Here is a 22,153-nt window from a genome sequence, read left to right as displayed (position 1 = left end):
CACAAAGCTGCATTGCAGTGCTGTGATTGATCAGGGAAGCTTGAGCGTGCTTTCTGGTTCCTGGCTCAAGTCCCACAGAGCAGAGACGAAGGACACTACGATAAGGTAAGTGTTTTTTAAATATTTTTTTTCCAATGCCCTTTCCCCTCCCCACTAGGGCTTGCAGCCCCGCTCCGCCACCCTCGATGAATGACGGCCGCGACTGATGCAATGTAGGTTTGTTTCAGAACATATAGGTTTATAGGGGGAACATATAAGGCTGCTAGTTACTTGAGAGTACATACACATGCTTAAAGTCAAGTAGGAAAATCCTAGTTGTACCACAGGTGCACAAAGAGGAATAATATGGGTGATAACACGAGTCAAACAAGGACAGCAGGGTAGACAAGTTACTAATATGGGATATAGTGAGGCTGGAAAAGTGCTAGGGGCATAGTGAAGTAATCTCCAGTGCGAGGACATATAAATGGGTGAAAATGCACTTACAAAATAATTAAATAGCATGCCAGCGGGCTACAGGGGAGACCCTATCAATAGCAGAGGTTATGTATCAGCCACACAGTGCCTGCAGGGTGGAAAGTGTCAATGTATAAATCAAACACGTGTTTATATTAAAATTAATGTTTTTTAGACAAAGGAACTCCCTAAAAAAACTAAAGTTAAAATGGAGGTATGGTTGACATATACTTTTAAATGAATAGTCATAAAAAGTTAAGAAATTCTCATTAAGGAAATAGTATAGTAGCCATAATAACCAGCTTTTTTGATCCTTCCACCCCTAGACAGATCCATACAAAACATGCAAGGTCAAAACTAAATTCTCTAAATTTATTTTTTAGAACATTTCATGCAGATGTGAAAGATGGTACCAAAGTTATTAGCGAAACAAAAAAAATATTTTTGAGCGAAAACTCTGACTTAACCATACTATAGTGATGCTATACATCATTAAATATCAGCTTAAAAAACCCAGTTAAAGTGCAGCTATGATTACCAATTAAAATGGAAAAAACACTGAAATATTTAAGTTTCATGCTCAGGAGCATGGTGAATAATTTGCACAACAGCAATGCAAACCATAACTTGTTTTTATTTATGTTTTACAAGGTTCACATGTCCTACACTAGATTTGTGAATCCTGCACCCAATGTCCACCGCTTCAGCATAAAAATATTGGTTTAAATATTATTTTATTGATGGGAGTTCTCCAAGGGGGCCCTCACATGAGCCTGGTGCCAATGCGCTAAAGAAAACAAAAACTGCCTTTTCAATGGGATCCCTGACCTAACCATGACTACAGAAGCCCTATCATCATGTTGCAGGGATTCTGCACATATGCAGAACTATGTGAAGGAAACCAGGACCTCAGTGTGTAGTGGTGTACCAAAATACCCACCTCGCTACCCAGAACCCCTATCTGACTAGCTACAGTGTCTCATTCGTTCTCATTACTACAGCGAAGCTACCAATGATTAGGCATCCTAGAACATGTTACTCCTCCTCTTTCAGGATACGTGGGAACAAGAACACTCTTTCGTTCAAACTCTCGTACTTGTCCACAACATGAGTAAAGTGTAGTTTAAAATGTTTATTTTAACTAATGTACTCTATAATGCAATACACGAGCCAGTACTAGCAGCAAAATGCATAAGATCAAACAAATCAGCATAGCTACAATTCCATATAGAGCAAAAGGAGAAATCATATTATCATGATAGTGGAAACAGGACAACAGCGCCTTGCCACCCTCCCCTTGCTAGAAGCTAGTTTATTATAATTATAGAAGACCTCCAGGCTTTGTCAGGCGACCCCATACCTCCGAGTTCAGATGAAGGAATCTACATCTTTGGACAAGCTCAGCTCTTCTATCCTGGAAAGGGTTTTCTCCAAAATGTGTTAACATGCATGCACAGCAATATTAAAAACACCAGATTTCCAGGGTTGCAGCTGTGTTCTATGTTATGGCTAGGGACGTGAGACTGACCAAAACAATTCAACAGAGCTTATTTTTTTACCTTGAACACGCTGTGCAGAAGAGGAGCAGAGTGTTCAACTGAATACATGAAATACAGACAGTTCTCATGTGAAAGCAAGCAAGCAAAGTGTTTACCCGGAATGTGCCATGTAGTAACGTGAGCAAAAGCAGCAAAATGGCGTCCAACTTATGCTAACTTAGCAATGTATGTAGGTGTATCCTTATCCTCACTACACCCTCCCCTTGTTCAGTCCATGGGACAGTGGTCTTAAAGAGAACACAGTTTTCAAACGTCTGAGCAAGAATCAATAGCATGTGAATCAGTGATACCATTTATTTGCGAGGAATATTCGGAAAGAGAAAAAAAGCGAGGCAAGGGAGAGAGAAAAAAAAATGTTGTGTCGAAAAAGGCACACATAAAAAATAAAATTTAAAAAATCCATCTTGGATACTGTGGCTGATTCAATACAGCAGGGTGTACTAACAGTCTGTTGCAATAGCTTCCAAGAGGAAGTCATTGTTCTCAGCAGAAAAAAGTGTTGCCATCCAATTAAGTAGAGTGAATGAACATATGTGTTCTTCAATTACGGGCACCTCCAGCACCATTGGAAGACAGCTTGCTTGATTTTCAAAGGAACTGCGTTGTAGTAAATCATCTGCTGCTGCAAAGATATCCCATTCAGCCAGAACTCCCAGCGCAGCTGCGCAGGCCATAATCCCAGCACCGAAACATTCCTGCTCATGGGCCACTAAGGGACTCATCAGCAGCTCAAAATCAGGAGGAGGAAATGCCATATTGGAGAGGCAAAGATCCAATGCCCACTGAAAGGGACAATCCAAGCAATGGAAGACAGGTTGTGTGCAAGTGAAATAGGCAGCTCGAAAAGATAATCCATAAGCCACACGTAGTGTGGCTAAGGGCAAAGCACCATAGCATTCAAGCATGCGGTTACGGAGTATCTGCAGCCAGAGTCTGCCGTGCAGAGCCACAGGAAGTGCATCCATTTTGTAGCAGGCAAATCAACAGCAAGACCCCAGCGGCTGAGGCAAGTAATAAGGGGAAGCCGCCGAAGACGCTGGAAAAAATACAATGAGTAAAAGCTGGTATCACACCAAATATAGTTTGACAAGGTCAGAGCCCACAACTTTAAAAAAGTGGGCAATTCTAGTAGTGTTAGAAGCATTGAAGATAGTGTGAATTATCGCACCGAAATGTAGTGGTAGGTCAGCATTAAGAAGCGTTTGGACCTCTGTACGAGTATTAGCCACATGAAGGACGAATGTCTCATGGGCAGATGTGAGAGAAACTTCTTTTTGGGATGACAATGCTCTTTTATTCTGCTCATCTTATTGAAATCTGCCTTCAAGGTCGGAATGGAAGGCCAAATCGAGTTATCGAGTCTCCCGTGTGGGGGTGGGAAAAAAACATTTTTACAGCAAACTACACGCTGTGAAACAGTTACTATGTAAAGGATGCATGCTAACATGCCGCAGCAGTCCTCATTATTTAAAAGCAAATAACTACCATTGGCAAGCAGTGGGAAAGTCGGTGATATAGACGGCACGGGTGTGCCCCTTAAAACACATGCCAGATTTGGGGCCGTAAGGTTGCAAACACTGTGTAATTTAATATTTTTACAGACAAGGGAATGACCTATTCTGTTTTCACATGATTCTCCTGTAAGGTATACTTCTTTGTCATCCCTAAGGCATCTGTATGTGAAAGGCAGAGACCATACTTCGTGCAAGGACGCACTTCCCAATGGCTCATAACGACCCAGTGGATAGTGTTTCATACACAAGGTGAATTTAAATAAAGAAAATGGGAGAGTTATTAGCCCATTTATGAGCCAGACAGCAGAGTCTGTTTCAGCCATAAACTGTTGTTTTGTTGTCAAGTTAAATGGCAAAAATAACGATGACGCGTTCAAGTAATCCCAAGGAACTTTACTCATCTTAAGAGTCTGTAAAGTCCAGGCAAACTGAATTACTGAACGCAATTGATTCTGACCATGATACGAAACAGAAACATCCTCTTGTACAATTTCAGCAACAGATGAAACAATATTGTCCAATGTATAAATGCGAGAAGAAAGGGTGTTAATACTATTATCAACAACAGTAAGCACTTTTTCAAGATTAGCCTGATCTATTGCCCTTAAACACGAAGCTCCTGCAATTTGGGATAGTTTCCAGATTTCATTGTAAGTAGCATATATAAATCGTTTTGCTCTTGGACCTGCAGGTCCCTTTATAAAGTCGGTCAAATCAATGTCACCTGATAATAACGACAAATGTTGTTTAACCAAATCCAGTGATGAGTGTTGCAACCAGTTTTGACAACGTTTTCCTACCAAATATGTGGTAACTGAATGTGTGTTAGAAAAATGAGGATCAGGCCTATCCTGTGTATAACCAAAAGCCCTGGAGAGGAAACAAAGTTGACAAGCATCTGAACTAGTCTGCCAAACCAACCAACCTGGGGGGGTCCAGACTAGACAGATTAAAGGTGTTATTTTTAAAAAGTGATTGAAATTCGTCCTGGGAACAATTAGTAAAACCGCTCCAGTTCCCATAAGCTGCCAGAGCAGGTGTAGTAGGGGCATTCATTTGTTTAGAAGTTGCCAAACCAAAACAGGTAGTTTGATAAATTGAGTCATTTAGAAATAAAATCTGTGTTGGAATCAGGCAGGCAAAGTGCAACGCCTCTGTGCCTTGCACCAGCCACGATTTAGAACCCCAGACTGATTTAAGATCAATCGATGATTTCCAAAGCTCATAGGCCCCAACTGATAAATCGTCAATAAAGGATTTTGAATATAATAATTTAGTATAGATGAGCATCACCTTAGAATTAGAGGAGACATTCAATTTAAAATAGAACAAGCCAGGGTTGGACGTGTCAAAATCAGTACAATAGGTGAATTGCTTCAAAAACATATTAGAGCTGCCCTTCAAAGGAGCTGGGCAATGTTCCCATTTTGTATAATTAAAAACATTCCTAAATGTATTGGCTTTATGCAGATAATGATGACCATAATGTTGGAAACAAAACAAATCAGCGTAATTTGCAGTATTCAAATATAAATCTTTAGCATCAAAAGCAGCATAATATTTCAAATCAGCGAACAAGGATTGCACGGCCTGTACGTCCCAATCATCAGATCTTATGTTATGTTTCACGACATCACCCATAGAAACACGAAGTACATTAGGGACATTAATTATCTCTGAAGGGCCATGGATTTGGAAATCTACAGGATCCCAAACAATGCCTTCGATGACTGGCCAGGCAGTCATGATGTGTGAAGAAGAGTGCAGAGCCATCAATCAGTTTAACAGCAAAGTGTTCAGGAAGATAGTGGCTATTGATCAAAAGGAAAAAGAAAGTCACAAAACCAATGGACATGAACAAAAAAGTTGCGATTAGCACCAACCAGATGTAAGTCCAAGGTGGAATCAAGTAAGTTTGTTTAAACTAGGCAACAAAAATAAAACATTTTGAAGGGACCTGTGATGCAATGGAACGTGAGTCAAAGGAAAAACGTGATTCATTAGTGGCTTCAGGTCGTACGTCAGAAAATGACATGCAATTGGGATATGAATATTCAGTTTCCACATTAGGCGTTGAAGCAGTCGGTAACAACAAGGGATTGTTAACAGATTCCATCTCAATGGGGGTGTCATCCTGCACAGTGTTAGAAGCGGTTAAACATGGATCCCTAGTTACTGCTGTTGTAGATACCGCAGGCGTGATGCTATTCAGGATCAGCCAGATGTTGCAGCTTGACATTGTCAATTGAGATGTATCGGTTGCCTTTTCGACCAGGAAGTGGTGGTAAAATGACTGAACGAATACCCTGCACTCCATGCACTGGTACCGGTGCTCGATAAGAGGGGACAAACTCTTTCTTGTTTTCCACCTTCTCTCGAACCAGGTCTCCGATTCTTGAAAGCCAGCCGACTACCGGAATCTGCAGTGCAGCATCAGTGGGTGAGGGCAAATGTTCATTTGCAAGGCTGTCTCAAGTCTCTTGTAGATTCTGTAATACGGCACAATTATTATCTAGGTCAAAGGAAGCGGCAGATGCCACAATGTCTGGTCCATCAAGGTCGGGCACAAACATCTTCATGCCGAAGAGCATTTCGTATGGGGTACGCTCACCCAGAGATCTTCTAGGGAGATTATTTAGTGCACGTTGTACGCTATACAAATGGGTGAACCAGTTCCTGCCAGTCCCTATGACCCTAGCTGTCAAGGATTGCTTTAAATCACGGTTCATTCGTTCCACAACTGAATTGCCCTCAGGCCTGTATGGAGACAAAAATTTGACTTGCACCCCCAAAGACCTCATGGTATCCTTGTACGCCTTAGAGGCAAACGCGGGACCTTGGTCCAAATGGAAAGTGCCACATGCAAAAATTCCCACAAAGACACGCAAATCCCTGATGACAGTTCGGGCGTCAGCACTACGTTGTGTCCAAACCCAAAGAAAGCGTGTACACGGATCAACTGCAACTAAGATGAACTTATAGGTAGTATCAGAAGAAAAAAGACCGCAGTGATCTAAATAAAAACAACCGAAGGGTTTATTAGAAATGCATAGCTGTGTTTGTGGTAGGCGTGTAGCCGTTGACGGTTTAATCTGCTGACAAATGTCACAAGAAAGCACGTAATTACGGGTTTGTTTATATAAACCGCGCCACCAGTAACACCGCTGCAAGATAGAAACAGTCGCAGACACTCCAGCATGCGCCGAGGCCATACCTTCGTGTGCGGCTGTTATCAGTGCAGGCCTGCGGTCCGCATTGGGTATTAACCTGTCACCAACGTCGTTAATTCTCACGTAAGGAACATTATCAGGACATAAATGATAAGAGTATTTGGAAGGGAAACCCTGCGGGTAATCATCACCCTTCTCTGCAGCAGCTATTGCTGCCAACATGTAATTATTAATCTTATTCATGGATCTTGTAACTGCTGCAACTGAACATGTGGCTACTGCTGATTTGGCAGCTTCAGCCGCCAAACTGTTGCCAACAGAGTGTACACCTATGCGCTGATGAGCAAGAATGTGAATTACTTGTGTGAGAGGCAGACGTTCTTTAAGATCTGCAACTCAAACCCAAGGCATTTATGTTTAATTGCACTGCCTTTCGAATCACAATATTCATTTTGAGACCAAAAGAATAAGTTGTTGTTGAAAGATTGAACACAGTAATAAGAATCGCTTACAATTAGAGTAGTCACTTTTGGATCTGCAAACTCTAGAGCAAGTACCAAAGCGCACAATTCGGCTAATTGGGCGGTACAGTCACCTAGTGCCTGTGTATGGACAACATTGGACTTGAACTCTCCGTGCACTATGGTACCCGCCACTATAGTGCAGGCTGCCGAGTAAGAATGTTTAGACCCGGTAGCTAGTTGCGCTGAACCGCCAGTGTATATAATACATTGGTACTGCTCAAGTGGGCACATTGACAAAGGAGGAGGATGAATGAATTCATACTGTAAAAACTCCTGTGTCCTCAAGGACGAGTCAAAAATAAAGGTGACATCCGGAGATGTCAGCGATGTGGCCCATTGGATCCAGCGTGGATTAAATGCCTTTGAGTTTGGAAAACTTGCCTTTGTCACCGCTTCGAGTGCGGGACATGGTGTTACAACCAAAATCCGTTTCCCTTGTGCCAGTGCACGTTCCTTTAGGATCGCCATCTGGACTACTGTCAAAACTTTTTCAATGTTGGAAAATCTCAATTCTGCAGAAGTGTACAAATGTGACTTGTAAGCAATAGGCACTGTGTCTCCTTCATTAAACTTCAAGTACGTGAAACCCACATGTCCTGGGACAATTCTTATCACCAGGTTAGTATGCTTATCACGAGTCAGCAGGAATTTGGGCTCAATAAGATCTGACTGCAAAGATTGCAGTATAGTGGAATGTTCCGGAAGCCAGCAGGACTTTGAAAAAGAGGGTGGAATCAAGGCATACACGTGCTTGATACGCTGGGCATAATCGGGGATGTACCTACCGAAATTTTAAAAACCCAGTAAAGACTGTAATTTTTTCAGTGTAGTGGGAGGGCGCAAATGTGCGCACTTCTCCAAGAAGTGAGGCACTAAGCCTCTTCCTTCATTATTGAGCTCGTAGCCCATTAACAATACAGTGTAATCTGCAATGTGTGATTTAGCAAAGTTAAATTTGTAACCGTGATCCGCAAACAATACTATGATGCGATCCACGAGACAAATATGCAGCCATAACTCGTTGTCAGTCAGATAAAAGTCATCAACGTACGAGTAAGCGTCTTCGTCTATGCTGTTTAACAAAGAGACCACACTGGCGGCGAAAACACCAGGGTTATTCTTGTAGCCCATGGCCAAACGCAAAAATGTTCTGTTTTCCACCCACGGTGAATGTGGTCCATTGACTGCTTTCAGGAGATAGATTGTGCGTATAAAATCCGTTGGATATGTTGTAGGAGAGTAGGATCTGCTTCACATGGGAACCCCCACTTATTGCTAGTGTTTCACTGTTTTTCGACCTTAGTCTGGCTGCGGCCCTGCTAATCAGGACCCCAGCCTAGCTGCTTCCTCTCTAAAATGGTTTCCATGTACATTAGGTACATCTCTAATTGGATTCTGGAGTGCCTTACTAGCCCCTAGTATATGGTATACTATGTACCTAGGGCATAGGTACCTCAGAGACCTATCAGGGGCTGAAGCATGTATTATGCCACCCCTGGGAAGCACTCCAAAATGACACCACAGGTCTGCTACTGAAGCCTGGGTAAGGTGGTGCCTGCACCCCTTGCTGTGGTATTCTACCTATATCACTACCTTTGCACACACATATAAAACCTATAAGTCACTCCTATGGCAGGCCTTAACAATCCTGAAGGCAGAGTGCTTGTTTTTTATGTGAGAGGGTGCCCCTGCATGAGCAGAGCCCCTCTGCAGCGTTCGGAGTACCTCCTCTGATGCTGTTTGTGGTGCAGCCGGACCATATACTCTGAAGTGCATTATAACCTTGCGGTAAATGCTAACTTTGGACTGGCTGCACGGAAACATGTCGTGTTTGGTGTCAAATGCTTTGGAATACTACCCCTCCGCCAGTTCTGGCGGCGGGGGTAGCATTCCACCCTTCTAGAGGGAGAGACATGTTCACACTGGTCTACCCGGTAAGGACTTTCTAAAGCTCTGGCATCACAAAATGGATGCCACTGCCACAGACACGGTTCTGGCCTCCTGCTGCTGACCGAAACTCCGGCAGGGGAGGCCTGGACAATAGGTTTCCTGTCCCAGGGAGGTGTAACCACCTCCCCAGACATGCAGATGTGTATTGGGGCTGGGTGGGAGCACTCTCTGGTGTTTTGCAGTCCTGCACTGGGGCACACTTGGTGTCCCTGTGCATAGTCCAGTTCAAACCGGTTGCAGGGGCTACCTGCCCCTGCTCTGGTGTGAAACTGGACAAAATAATGGGTGTAACCACCCCTCTTTCCAAACCCTCCCATAGGTTGGTCCCTAGAGTATGTCCAACCGCCAAACTTAGTATAAGTATGGAACCCAGTCCTTGAGACTTTAGATTACATTGGACAAAACTCTGCAACATATTTCCTGGACCTTCGACTTTCTATCTCTACTAGAAGACTGAAGAAATCTCCCTTGGGGTCAAGGAGTGACTCCCCTGCTTGGCAGGCACCAAAGAAGCAACTGTCCGGTCCGCAACTCTGAAGCTCCCGCCGGACGCCGAAGTCTTTGCATCACCAGAGGTGGATTTCCAGACTTTCCCAAGGCTACCCTGAGTTCACAGCAAAGCTGAGGCCCGTGGCTATCGTGGGTGATGTGAAACCGTGACCCCTGGACACCATGATCTTTTGTTGGTACATCATCTTTCTGGTCTTCCTCAAAATTGTGCTTTGGGCTCCAAGTAGCCCCCGCCTTGGGCATCTACAGCACCGAAGATCTCTGGCCTCCACTCCATGAGTAACCCGTGGGCCAGTTTCCAGTGCGACTGCTCGAGGCTCCTGCTCGATCGCTAGCCCGTTGGCTAGTGGGTCCCCACGAAGGCAACTCCTCTTCTGATTGGACTTTCTTGGTTGCTCCAGATGTGCCCCGACTTACCCTCTCTGGGTGAGTCCCCCAGATCTTGCTGGTCTGCACGGACGTCTTTCTTCTATTTTCACTTGACTGGCCGTTGCCAAGGCTTGTTGGGTCCATTCTGGTCGCCGCACTCGACAGTCTTCTTGGTATAGCTTGAATCCAGCTCCTGGTCATCGTCGACACCTCCTGGACCTCGTGGCTGAAGAGTCAAGACACCCGTCAACTCACCTGAAGCACCCAACATCTGTGGGCATTGGACTATCGTGCCCCTGATCACTGGTAAGTGACCCAGACTCTGTCCCCTCTGCTTTCAGGTTCCTTCCATCATCGATCCAGGCTTGGATCTCTTCAGACACTTCTCCTTTTCACGGCAGCAGCACTTCTTTGCCAGCTTCCATTGAAAACGACGTCTCGACCGACACTATTTGATACCTATGCACCCGGCTTCCCTGGGTGAGGTAACTCGAGTACTCCGGTGCTCCCATGGGTGTTGGCCCTAGACACCTCGAAGTCCAAAAGGGTTTGCTTGTAGTCGTCCTCTAAGTGTCCTTAAACCCTTAATTTCCAACCGCAACTTTCCTCATAGAAGTTAACGGCGATTTGCAGCTGTGTTCTCACACTGCACGCGTCCCCCGTGGGTCCCCTGTGTCACTACCATGGGTGGTTCCTTGTGGTCCAAGCACTTCTACAGGCTCTAGGCCTTGTGTCTAGCTCAGTTGTGGTTCTTATACCACTTTATAGGTATATGGTTTGGTACGCCCCTAGGGCCCAAACGTGTATTTGTGCTTTTACTGTTGAATACTGACTTGTAACTTAAGTACTTCGAACTCCAGCCTCATAAAGAGACTAGAGGGGTGTGTTTTATCTTAAATACATATATTTTAAATATATATCTGTTGTAGTTGTCCTTTCATTTGGTCATTGAACAGATTATAGATTGGTAAAACAAGCTGCTTCAAGACTTAGCCTGAAGGCTGCTCTCCATAGCTACCACTAGGATAGCTTTCAATAAAGGTTGTCTTTAACCTATCACCATAAGGGATTGTTTGGACTGATACAGGGTGCCCACTATAACTAGTGTACAGCATATATCAGGCCAACTTCTCACATATGTCCCGTGTTGTTTTATATTTTTTACGAACCAGACTGTTGACTAACCCTGAACTATGGGTATTCTGCACCACACAAGTCCGACAATGTGAGTTCAAATGTCGGTAATCCAAAACTAAGCGGTACGACCCATCGGGTTTAACTACTGTAAATAGCGGGTTATTTATTGGTGACACACATGTCTCAATTACTCCCTGATACTCTAGTTGATCAAGAATATCGGCTACGGGAGCCTTAGCCTCCCGCCTTATAGGATTTTGGGGTTGTGGCTGTGGCATGGACCGTAACGGTATTTCATGCAGTGGAGAGTCTTTATCCCAGCCCACCTGATTTCGGTATACAGCTGGTGCAAGCACCAAAGCCCACTCATCTGCAAAAGCCATAGCCTGCTCCTTGGACACGTTGTGTGAAAAACTGGGGAGTATTACCTCCTCTCCTCGCGGACCGGCCTGAACAAAAGGTTGCGGCCAATCTTTTTCTGCCAAAAGGATGTCATAAGAAGAAGTCAGATTTTCCCCAAAAATCCCTTGTATTACTACACATTGTATGTCAGCTTCAATAAGAAGAACTATGTCATATAATCTGTCAGGGGGAGCCACTCGGGTGTAAGCTGTTTCAACTGTGATGAAAGTTTCAGTTGCCGTCGCTTCCAGGAATGGACGTAGTGCTTGCCACACCATGGCAACTTCCGCTGAGCTGTCCAGCAGCGTTACTGCCCATGTTCTGTCCTGGAGCCTGGTCCTCACCGTCTGTGGCATATCTCGCTGTCAAAGCGGCAACTTTCTTTTTCTGAAAAAGTGGGCGCTGATGAGGAAAATCGCCTTGTTTCCCTTTGCCTTCAGTCAGGTGAGGTTGTTCTCATCCCTGTGGGGCACCTTGACCTTTGCCGCGATCCTGGCTTTCCCCTCCACTGGCTTGTGAGTCTGATGTTGCCAATGAAGAACGAGGAGAACGCTGATCAGGAACCTGAAACCTGTCAGGAGACCTAATTCTAGCGCGGTTGCGCAAATCATAAGTGCGCTCAGAAAGTTCAGGGACCGGTGATGCTGCACGCGATCTCTTTGTCTGTTGTTGCTTTCCCTGTTTCTTATTTTTCCAATTATTTTTAGGGAAATTGGGACGGTTGTCTCTAGCAGATTGAGCCGTCTGTATCTGCTGTTGCGCAGGTTTTCCCGCAAAAGGCTTAACACCTAAACTATTGCGCCCAATGGTCCTATAAGGTTCAGCAATACTTTTTAGTAATTTGCGGGGTTTCTCCTACTCCCGGACAATTGCAAAGCATTAGACACTTGAAAGTTAACTGCATCCCCCTTGACATTTGCAAGGATTAGATCAGCAACTATGTCAAACACTCCGACCAACCTCATTCCTAACTCCACAGCCGCCTCCGGTCCATGTTCATCCTGAACACTCTTAATCACGGAGGGAAGTACTGTCATAGAAGGAGTGCCAAAACATTTTGAATACACCGCCACAAACACTTTACCCCAATTTTCACAATCAGTTACTTCGGGTATTAAGTATTTCTGCAAACTAATAGTAAGAATCCTGTGTTTCTCCACAGGAGTTGTATTTACAGCCTCCAGCTGGTCAAATTTCTCCGCAGCCAATAAGGTAAATCTTCCTTATTCTGTGGACGCTTGCACATAACCAAATTAACCATGACTGGGCTAATAGTTAACCCAGCAGTGCCAGCTGGTTGCGTTGCAACCCCAGGTACTCCCACCTGAAGATTGCATGATACGTATTGTACTAGTACTAGAGCCCTGTGCACCTCAATCAAGGAGGTGTGTAAGATGCGCAACTTGTCTACAGAGACTGCTAGAAAACATGGATGTGGTGTGTACCCTGCCATAATAGTCCAAGCGGTCCCCAGAACCGACAAAGGGCATAACCGGACCAAAGTCACGGAGTGGGGTTGGGCACCATTAAACCAAACGAGGTGTTGCCATGCTGAAATCGGAACCTCCAAAGTCGTGTATGGCCGATACGCTATAGGGTCAGCAGCAGGAGAGTACTTATGAAATAAGCCATCATCACCATCCACTGCAGGAAGCATAACCAAAGAATGAGAAACCTCAAACGGGTGAGCTCCATGAGCTCCAACCACAAAAATGAGTGTAACACCTGCGTTGGGCACTCCAAAAGCGGTCAAATGACGATGGAGCGCCCGCGGCTATGTGCCGCAATATCCACTTTGGCCATAACGAGGAAAAGCTGAACAACTTAAAGCGTGGCAGTGCAATGGGTAAGTAACTCAGTAAGAACTATCAAACCTTTTTATGAGTCAAGCTTGAAGAACAACCTATAAACACATCAATATACGTAGGTTATGCCGTCACAGCTGTTTACTGGAAAACAGAAGCGAGGGTATCATGGACAAGCACAATTACTACTAAAGCGTTTCGCAATTAAGAACCAGACCAAACGTTAGGTGCGCCATGATGCAGGGATTCTACACATATGCAGAACTATGCGCCGGAAACCAGGACCTCAGTGTGTAGTGGTGTACCAAAATACCCACCTCGGTACCCAGAACTCCTATCAGACTAGCTACAGTGTCTCATTCGTACTACAGCAAATCTACCAATGATTAGACATCCTAGAACATGTTACTCCCTCCTCTTTCAGGATACGTGGGAACAAGAACACTCTTTCATTCAAACTCTCATACTTGTCCACAACATGAGTAAATAGAGTCAAAGTGTAGTTTAAAATGTTTATTTTAACTAACGTTCTCTATAATGCAATACTCGAGCCAGAACTAGCAGCAAAATGCATAAGGTCAAACAAATCAGCATAGTTACAATTCCATATAGAACAAAAGGAGAAATCATAATATAATGATAGTGGAAACAGGACTACAGTGCCTTGCCACCCTCCCCTTGCAAGAAGCTAGTTTATTATAATTATACAAGACCTCCAGGCTTTGTCAGGGGACCCCATACCTCCGAGTTCAGATGCAGGAATCTACTTCTCCGGACAAGCCCAGCTCTTCTATCCTGGAAAGCGTTTTCTCCAAAATGTGTTAACATGCGTGTACAGCAATATTAAAATCACCAGATTTCCAGGGTTGCAGCTGTGTTCTATGTTATGGCTAGGGACATGAGACTGACCAAAGCAATTCAGCAGAGCTCATTATTTTTTTACCTTGAACATGCTCTGCAGACGAGGAGCACAGTGTTCACCTGAACACATGAAATACAGACAGTTCTCATGTGAAAGTGAGCAAGCAAAGTGTTTACACAGAATGTGCCATGTAGTAACGTGAGCAAAAGCGGCAAAATATCGTCCAACTTATGCTAACTTAGCAATGTCTGTAGGTGTAGCCTTATCCTCACTACAATCATTGATCTTTTAAATATTTTGCATATTTACCTGTAGGGAAAATTGCAGCAGTTGTGGCATTTCCTTTTTTGCAGATATATCCGAGTTTCTGATAACACTCTTTACTTTCCCATGTTGCTCCTTTTCCAGGATTAAGGACAACACAGGTTGTTGCAGGCTCAACAGAAGGATTTCCTTAATAAAAGAAAAATGTATGGGTTGAATGAGTAAAATTGTTCAAACCTAGGGTGCACATCTGTAAATTCTCCTTTGATTGACAAGCATGCTGTACCGTATACTTGCATTTTATCCTATTTTGTTCAACCTAAAAGAACATTTTTACTATTTCTACAGCTGAGGTGGAATGCACGTGTAAAGCTTATGCCGTTGTGATACAACCACTGATGTATTGAAATTATTACTTTGATGCTTTTGTTGTGTGAGACGTGTCACCCTTTGGGTGGTCTTCTCCCAAAAGTTATGCCTTCCTCCTCCATTTTTTTGCTGGTATCATTTTTATTGGCCTTATGACTCTGTGCACTTTACCACTGCTAACTAGTGCTAAAGTTTGCGTGCTCACTCCTTAAAACATAGTAATATTGGGTTACCGTATTACATTTAATAAGTGATAACTTTCAATTATGCATTGGAACCATGCTGCACAATGCATCCCAGTTGTAGGTCCTTGCATCACAGCTCTGAAGAACCGTTGTTGCGTGACGCATCTCTGCCACAGGACTACACATAGCAAGCCTTCCTCTACAGCATCCTAAATGACGACACAGGACCTCGCATCACAAGCCCAGTCAACAGCTTCATCAGGACCACTACTGCATGCCACATCTTTGACATGAAACCCCACTTCTAAGACCGCAACTTCATCAGAACTACAGCTGCACGATGCATCATCAACTCAGGATCTTGCAACACTCCAGAACAGGGATTTAAAGTATATTGTCCAGCGAGCCTAACTTGAACTCTGTATCCGGACTTCACTCCACCACAGTCTGCCTGAACTTGTGACTTTGTCACAGTCTGGCACGACCAGATAACCACAGTTGGTGCTTTCTGCTTTTAAGCATTATTTTCACTTACATCTTTAAATTGGATTGTGTCGTCTTGGTGTCAAAGAATTCATTAAATTGGATTCTATTTTTTTTTAAAAATCATGTGGCATTTTTCCTGTGTTGTGTTCTCACTTTATCACTGTTTGAAGGGCTGCATAAATAACCCGAGGGTTAAACACAGTTTAATTTGGGGTTGCTTGTGACTTCACCCTGACAGGCCTTGTGGATACTGTTTCACCCTCTCAACCGGTAACCCAGTTTCCTACATATGCTGATTAATGTTGCAACAGGGATTGCCCTGTGACGTTGCTATAAAATAAGCATATTGCACCGATAAAATTATCAGAGCATAAGGAAAACACATTGGTAAATCACTAAAAACCGATAAAGAAAATATTTTATTGCTTGCCTGTATGTTTTAGACTATGTGGGTCCTTGATAAAACCTCAGACAAATAACACTAAAGGATCACGAGGGGAGGACATTCTAGGCAGCTATGCCTCTATACAGAACAATTCAATGCTAGGAAGCAAACATAGGTGGCAGCTCTCGTTGTTAACCTATTGCCTCCTGCCTCCTAGAAGCCAATTACAAGGTAGGGTCCATGAAAAAGTGACAAGATTGTTAGACTTTTGAGAATATGTGAGCAATATTTGAGCTAACACACAGTCAACACAATTTAGCACCACGAAGTAAAACAGGTATTTATGTGGAATCCTGAGCTTGCAATTGGTAGTTTGGAGGAGGGGAAATGCCTTGCTCCAAGAATGGTAAATGTGGGACAAGAATGTATGTGTGCTGTACAGTGCAGCACACATGGAAAGATGGATAAATGTGGAGGCTTTTAAAAGTTACTCCAGTTTAATGCATGCCTCATAGAGGTGTCATTAGTTGGTGCAAATCCCAGTCTGCTCTTCCCCTCCAATGCTCTACCTCCTCTCCCCAAAAATGAAAAGGGTTTCCAGGCTGAAAAGCCTGCTTAAAGCTGCATGCATGCCGGAAGAGCAACAGGAATGTCTACTGGGTGAGTCTTTGAGGTCTGCTTAAGAACAAGGGGAGTTTTAAGGGTTTTCTGCCCAGGGAGGCTGCTATTGAAGTCAAGGGAATTACATGCTTTTCTTATAGAGCTACATGTAGGAAATAGTTCAAGAATTTGCTTAAATTGTATATGTTATGAAAGCCATAGAGGGTCTTATTTCTGTCCCCATCACCTATTAAAGGGTTAACACCAAAAATGCATATATCCGTGATATGCCATGGGTTGGTCAAACAAATTAAAGGACCACCAAGTAAGCCATTGCTCAAAGAACGCTTGCCCATAGAAGCTACTGGCTAAACAGGGATGACCCAAAAACTGTTTCTGTATATTCTATATTGTATTTTATGTGTGATGTAAGGTCTGTTTGTGTTATGTGTAAGCATGGTGGCATGTGGGCAAAAGAGCAGTTATTAGAATGAAGCCTCAAGTAATTACCATTGGCTGAGACTATTTCAAGCAATGCACCTGTCACTTGTTTGTTTTCCTCATTGCCAGCTATAGCTGTCTGTAGCAAGACCTCAAAAGGCATGATGTAATTTTTGCTTTTCTGCTTAATGTATAAACTGTAATGAAAGAGTGAAAAGGCTATTTACCGAAGGATTAGGGAATATGGGGAATGCTTTGACAGTTAACAACATTGCTGCATAGCAGAGGGGGGTTCTCTGACCAGGGGATAATACGTTGTGAAAACCTCAGCAAAAGCGGGTGGATATCAGCAACACCCAGCTACACTAGTGACTGGGAAGCAGGGAGCCAGCTGTGTGCCGCAGGTAAAGCATTGAAACTGCCAAAGCTGTGCATGCCTGCCAGTGGCTAGAATGGACCAGCACGAAACAAAATCTTGGCTGTGTTGTCGGAACTCTGATAAGCCCTTATAAGCAGTGCGATACCAAGGCTAGGAATGCAGACTAATTGCCACGGGATGTAGAGACAGAAACAGTGCTGAAACTGCCTCAGGAGGCCAATGTGGAGGAGCAGAGAAATGCTAAGAGAAGAGCCTTGTGCAGAAAGGGTAGTGGTGCGACTCCCAAGAGGTGAGGAATCAGACAAGTGGTGTAATGATAGCGCATGTAGCCCCTGTGGTGCAGGGGCCCCGGTGCTCCTGGGGGGCCCCTCCGGCACTGTGCACGGGTGGTGGGCCCCTGACCTGAGAGCTCCTGAATCGGTCTAGAGTATGGGGGGTCCCCTCATGTAACTTACAGGTGCACCCCCTCAAGTTTTGTTATGCCACTGGGTTCGAAGTGCACCCTGGTGGGGACCAGTCCCAGCACAGGGGAGGTGGAAGGATAAGCACCATCTGAACACACAGGGATGCCAGCGCAGTGGCACAGCCTGTGCAGAGGAGGAACAGACCGCAGTGCGGGCCTCCTAGGGTGGGTAGCTGCATTCTATCATAAGGGCCTGATATCAAGGGCTGGGATTCTGTGAGGTTTGGAGTGAAGGAGGCCAGGGCTAACAAAGGACAAAAGCATAGCCCCCCCCTCCCCCCCCAATGGCGCACAGCAGGCTGCACCAAATTCAACTGTGAGAAATCAGAGAGAGATAAAAAAAGGCCAGTAGCAATAGAGATGATGGAACTATAAAGGTGAGGCGCAAGTGGGGCAAGGGAGCCCTGAGCACACCGTCTAAGGAAGAAGTGCATGCTCATCAAGGCTAGCATCACCCAGGCACAAAAGAGACTGCTCATGCTCCTGGGGTGGCAGGTCTCTGAAGTGGAAAGATACTGAATGCAACAGACACAATACATAATGCTGTACCACTGCTGCCTGATGTGATGGAACCTGTGGGGCTGCACGGGCTAACCTAGACCTTCCATAGTAATACTCAAAGCAAGTGAGATGCTGTGGGACTTGGTGAAGGTATCAATGTATTACGATGACCACAAACTCATTGTACTAAACCTTGCTGGGTGACAGAGGGAAAACAAATGACCCCAAACAGGTGCAGCTTGCATTAGAGACCAAGAGGGTCTGCTGTGTGCAGCCACTAGACCAGGAGCAAGAAATGGAAGGGGTGGAAACAAAGGCTGTCAGACTTGAAAACCCTGCTCCAAAGCATGCAGCAGAACCTTGAGCCCATAGACCAGAATATGAATGCTCTTTGTTGTCGAATAGACAGCGTAACTTCAAGATTGGATGAGCAAGACATGCAGTTTATGGAAACGGAAACAAAGTGTATCATATATTGAAGATACTCAGAATAGAGGCAACGAAAAACTGCTTAATATGAAAAAGGTGTTAGCACTCATTAAAAGCAAAAACTAGGATCTGGAGGTCAAATTCCAAAGAAATAATCCTCGTATCGTGGGTGTTTCAGAAACCGCTACCACTGACAAAATGGAAACATATGTGAAAAATTGACTGTCTACATTATTAGCCAGCTAACATTTCTCATCAATGTCTGTGGTGGAAATAGCACACCACACCGGTCCATGGCAACTTGACTCCCATCAGGGGTACCCCACACTCCATCATTGCCAGACTTTTAACTTCCAAGACCAGGGGCTGGCACTTCAGCTAGTGAGGGAAAAAGGAGACCTTCAAAACGACGACAGTGAAGTATCACTATACCCTGATTTTAAACTTGCGGTGCAAGAAGGGTGCTAAGCATTTGCAGCAGTGAAAAAGAAACTGATCCAGCATAAAATGCCTTACGCCATTCTATATCCTGAACGTCAGCAGGCTGCGCACCAAAAGAGACCAATGACCTTTACGAGTTAGCCGTGAATCTTTAAATTTTGGAAATAACTGCAAGCAGGGGACAGTGGACACACACAAGATGACAGTGAGGTGCAACTATGAGAATCAGATGAGGACACAAAATGAGACGCAACAGGCCACACACCCGGCTGAAGTTACTGGTGCATTTCATAATGCAGTTGCACAATGAGCGCAACATGGTTAATTCCCCAACTTACAACTCGCCAGAGGGCGCATTTGCACAGTGGTGAAGGAAGGGGGCTGGGCCAGAGGTGACATGTGTGCAAACACACCCTGTGGCATGTTGGGGAATTAATTCCTCTTCAATCCTGAGGGTCCCTGGGGGCCAACCAGCCCATCAGGTACCTCCAGTATGCGCCAGGGAGCTGCATTGCAGAGAGGTGTTCAGAGGCCATGCCCCTTTTTTCAACACTCTGCAATGCAGCTCTGTGGCGCTTATTGGAGGTACCTGGTGGGCTAGTTGGCCCCCAGAGGACCTCAGCATTGAAGAGGAATTAATTCCCCAACTTAAAATGCACCACAGGGCGTGTTTGCGCACATTTCACCTCAGGCCCCGCCCCCTCCCTTCACCACTGTGCAAACGTGCCCCGTGGTGCATTTTAATTTGGGGGATAAAGTCCCCTTGAATCCTCAGTGTTCCTGGGGTCCAACTAAGCCACCAGGTACCACCAGTAAGGGCCACAGAGCTGCGTTGCTGAGAGGTGTAAAAAGGGGCGTGGCTTGGACCACCTCTCTGCAACGCAAGCCTCTGGTGCTTTTTGGAGGTGCCTGATGGGCTAGTTGGCCCCCAGGGGCACTCAGGATTGAAAGGGAATTAATTCCCCAACCTAAAACGCGCCACAGGGCATGTTTGCACACATGTCACCTCAGGCCCCGCCCCCTCCAAGCAACAGTCTGCAAACGTGCCCTGTGGCACGTTTTAAGTTGGGGAATTAATTCCCCTTCAATACTGGGTGTCCCTGGTGGCAAACTAGCCCACCAGGTACCTCCAGTAACGCCACAGAGCTGCGTTGCAGAGAGGTGTAAAAAGGGGCATGGCCTGTACCACCTCTCTGCAATGCAGCCCTGTGGCGCTTACTGGAAGTACCTGGTGGGCTAGTTGTTCCACCAAGGACCCCCAGTATTGACGGGGAATTAGTTCCCCAACTTAAAACGCGCCACAGGGCGCGTTTGTAGAGTGTTGCTTAGAGGGATCGGGGCCTATGCATAATCGCGTTTATTTTTTTTTAGGCCCTGGGGACCCCATCCCCCAGGGCCTGACCCCCAATTTTTTAAAAAGAGAACATTTATTAATGGGAAGGGGACCATGTGGTCCCCCCTCCTGTGGCTAATTCCGGGCCCCGGGGACCCCATCCCCCCGGGGCATGGCCATGTTTTTTTTTTTTACTATGGCGGGGGCTGCGTGGCCCCCCTCCACAGGTCAATTATGGCCCCGGGGACCCATCCCCCGGGGTCGGCCTTTGCATTATTAATTTTTTTAAATGATTATTGGGGTGGGGGGCCACACTTCTGGCCCCGGGGGACCCCATTCCCCGGGGCCTGGCCACCTCGTTGGGGACTGTGGGGGGAGCCCCAATTCCCCCACAGTCCCTGCCGGCTCCCCGCATCCTGCAGGAGCCGGCATTGCTTTTTCACATGGGGAGCTGCTAACATGCAGCTCCCCGTGTGGAAAAGCCATGTGGTTTGAATTTTGGAAGAGAGAGCAGGTTTCCTGCTCTCTCTTCCAAAATCCAAACCACAGTTTGCTACGGCAGGGCAGGAGCTGCGAGGCAAACTGCAGTGTCTGGGGGTCAGCACCTCGGGACACTGCAGGAGCCGGCCCTTGGGGGTGGCGGTCCTCAAGGCCATCACAGGCTCCAGGAGGGGGGCCGCGCGGTACCTCTCCCAATACATTGGCAAAATACATTGGAGGTGGTGGTCCCCAGGGCTCGGGGGTCCGTATCGGACCCCCGAATTTACATAATTAGTGCCCCAGAGAGGTGGCGGTCCCCGGGGCGTGTGGGGGGGCCTTGAGCCCCCTCACACAGGTATATGTCTTTTTTTTTTAAAGCCCCGGGGGTGGCGGTCCCTGGGGCAGCGGGGGGCCGTGAGCCGTGCTTTTTTTGGCCCTAGGGGTCCTTGTGGGTCCCCCTGAGCAGGCCTAGGGGCTCAGGGTGTTTCTACCCTGCCCCCTTTTCTTGTTTTGCGCCTTTTTTTCTGTTTTCTTGTGCCTCGATTCTACCGAGGCACAAGATGGCTGCAAACACTTCCTGGTTTGGAGTGTTGACAGCCAATTAGCATGAAGCTCATGATCGGGAGGGTGCGCGGATCCCCCGCGGCCATAGATATCACTATCTTTATTTCTTAATTTCTCAAAAACTCCTGAACAGATTTACACCATTTTTTAAAAGATCGCTTTCTGAGCCAAGCAGTACCTTTTTACCAAATTTGGTGTAACTCCGTTCAGCAGTTCTTGCTATAACCGTGTCTAAAGATTCCTATGGGAAATTGATTTTTTGCCCTCTATTTTTTTAATTTCTCAGGAACTACTGAACGGATTTACACCATTTAAGAAAAAGGTCTCTTTCTGAGCCAAGGGCTACCTTTATGCCAAATTTGGTGTAATTCCGTTCAGCAGTTCGGGCTGTAGCCTGTTCCAAAATTTCCTATTGCAAATAACATGGAGAAAACACGTTTTGGGACCCCCTTTTTTCTCGGCTCCCGCTTGACGAATCACCCCAAGCTTTCAGGATAGGAGCTGACCGGAGTGCCCCACCAGTTTTGAAAATTTCGCGAAGATTCGTCATCCGGCACCAAAGTTATTGGGAAAAG

General features: G+C 45.5%; 1 protein-coding gene across 1 annotated transcript in view; it reads right to left on the bottom strand.

The window, feature by feature from the left end:
• The window catches only part of LOC146789395 (macrophage mannose receptor 1-like), a 742,402-nt gene that overhangs the window by 640,002 nt on the left and 80,247 nt on the right, over positions 1-22,153 (bottom strand). The window contains exon 6 of the mRNA XM_085631522.1: positions 14,568-14,711. Coding sequence (XP_085487648.1) covers positions 14,568-14,711 — 144 coding nt within the window. The remainder of the gene's footprint in view (positions 1-14,567; positions 14,712-22,153) is intronic.

Source organism: Triturus cristatus, chromosome 10 (genome assembly GCF_964204655.1).
Source record: "Triturus cristatus chromosome 10, aTriCri1.1, whole genome shotgun sequence".
In the NCBI taxonomy this organism is placed as follows: domain Eukaryota; kingdom Metazoa; phylum Chordata; class Amphibia; order Caudata; family Salamandridae; genus Triturus; species Triturus cristatus.
The sequence above is the reverse complement of the archived record's forward strand: the minus strand, read 5'-3'. Positions and strand labels throughout refer to the sequence as shown.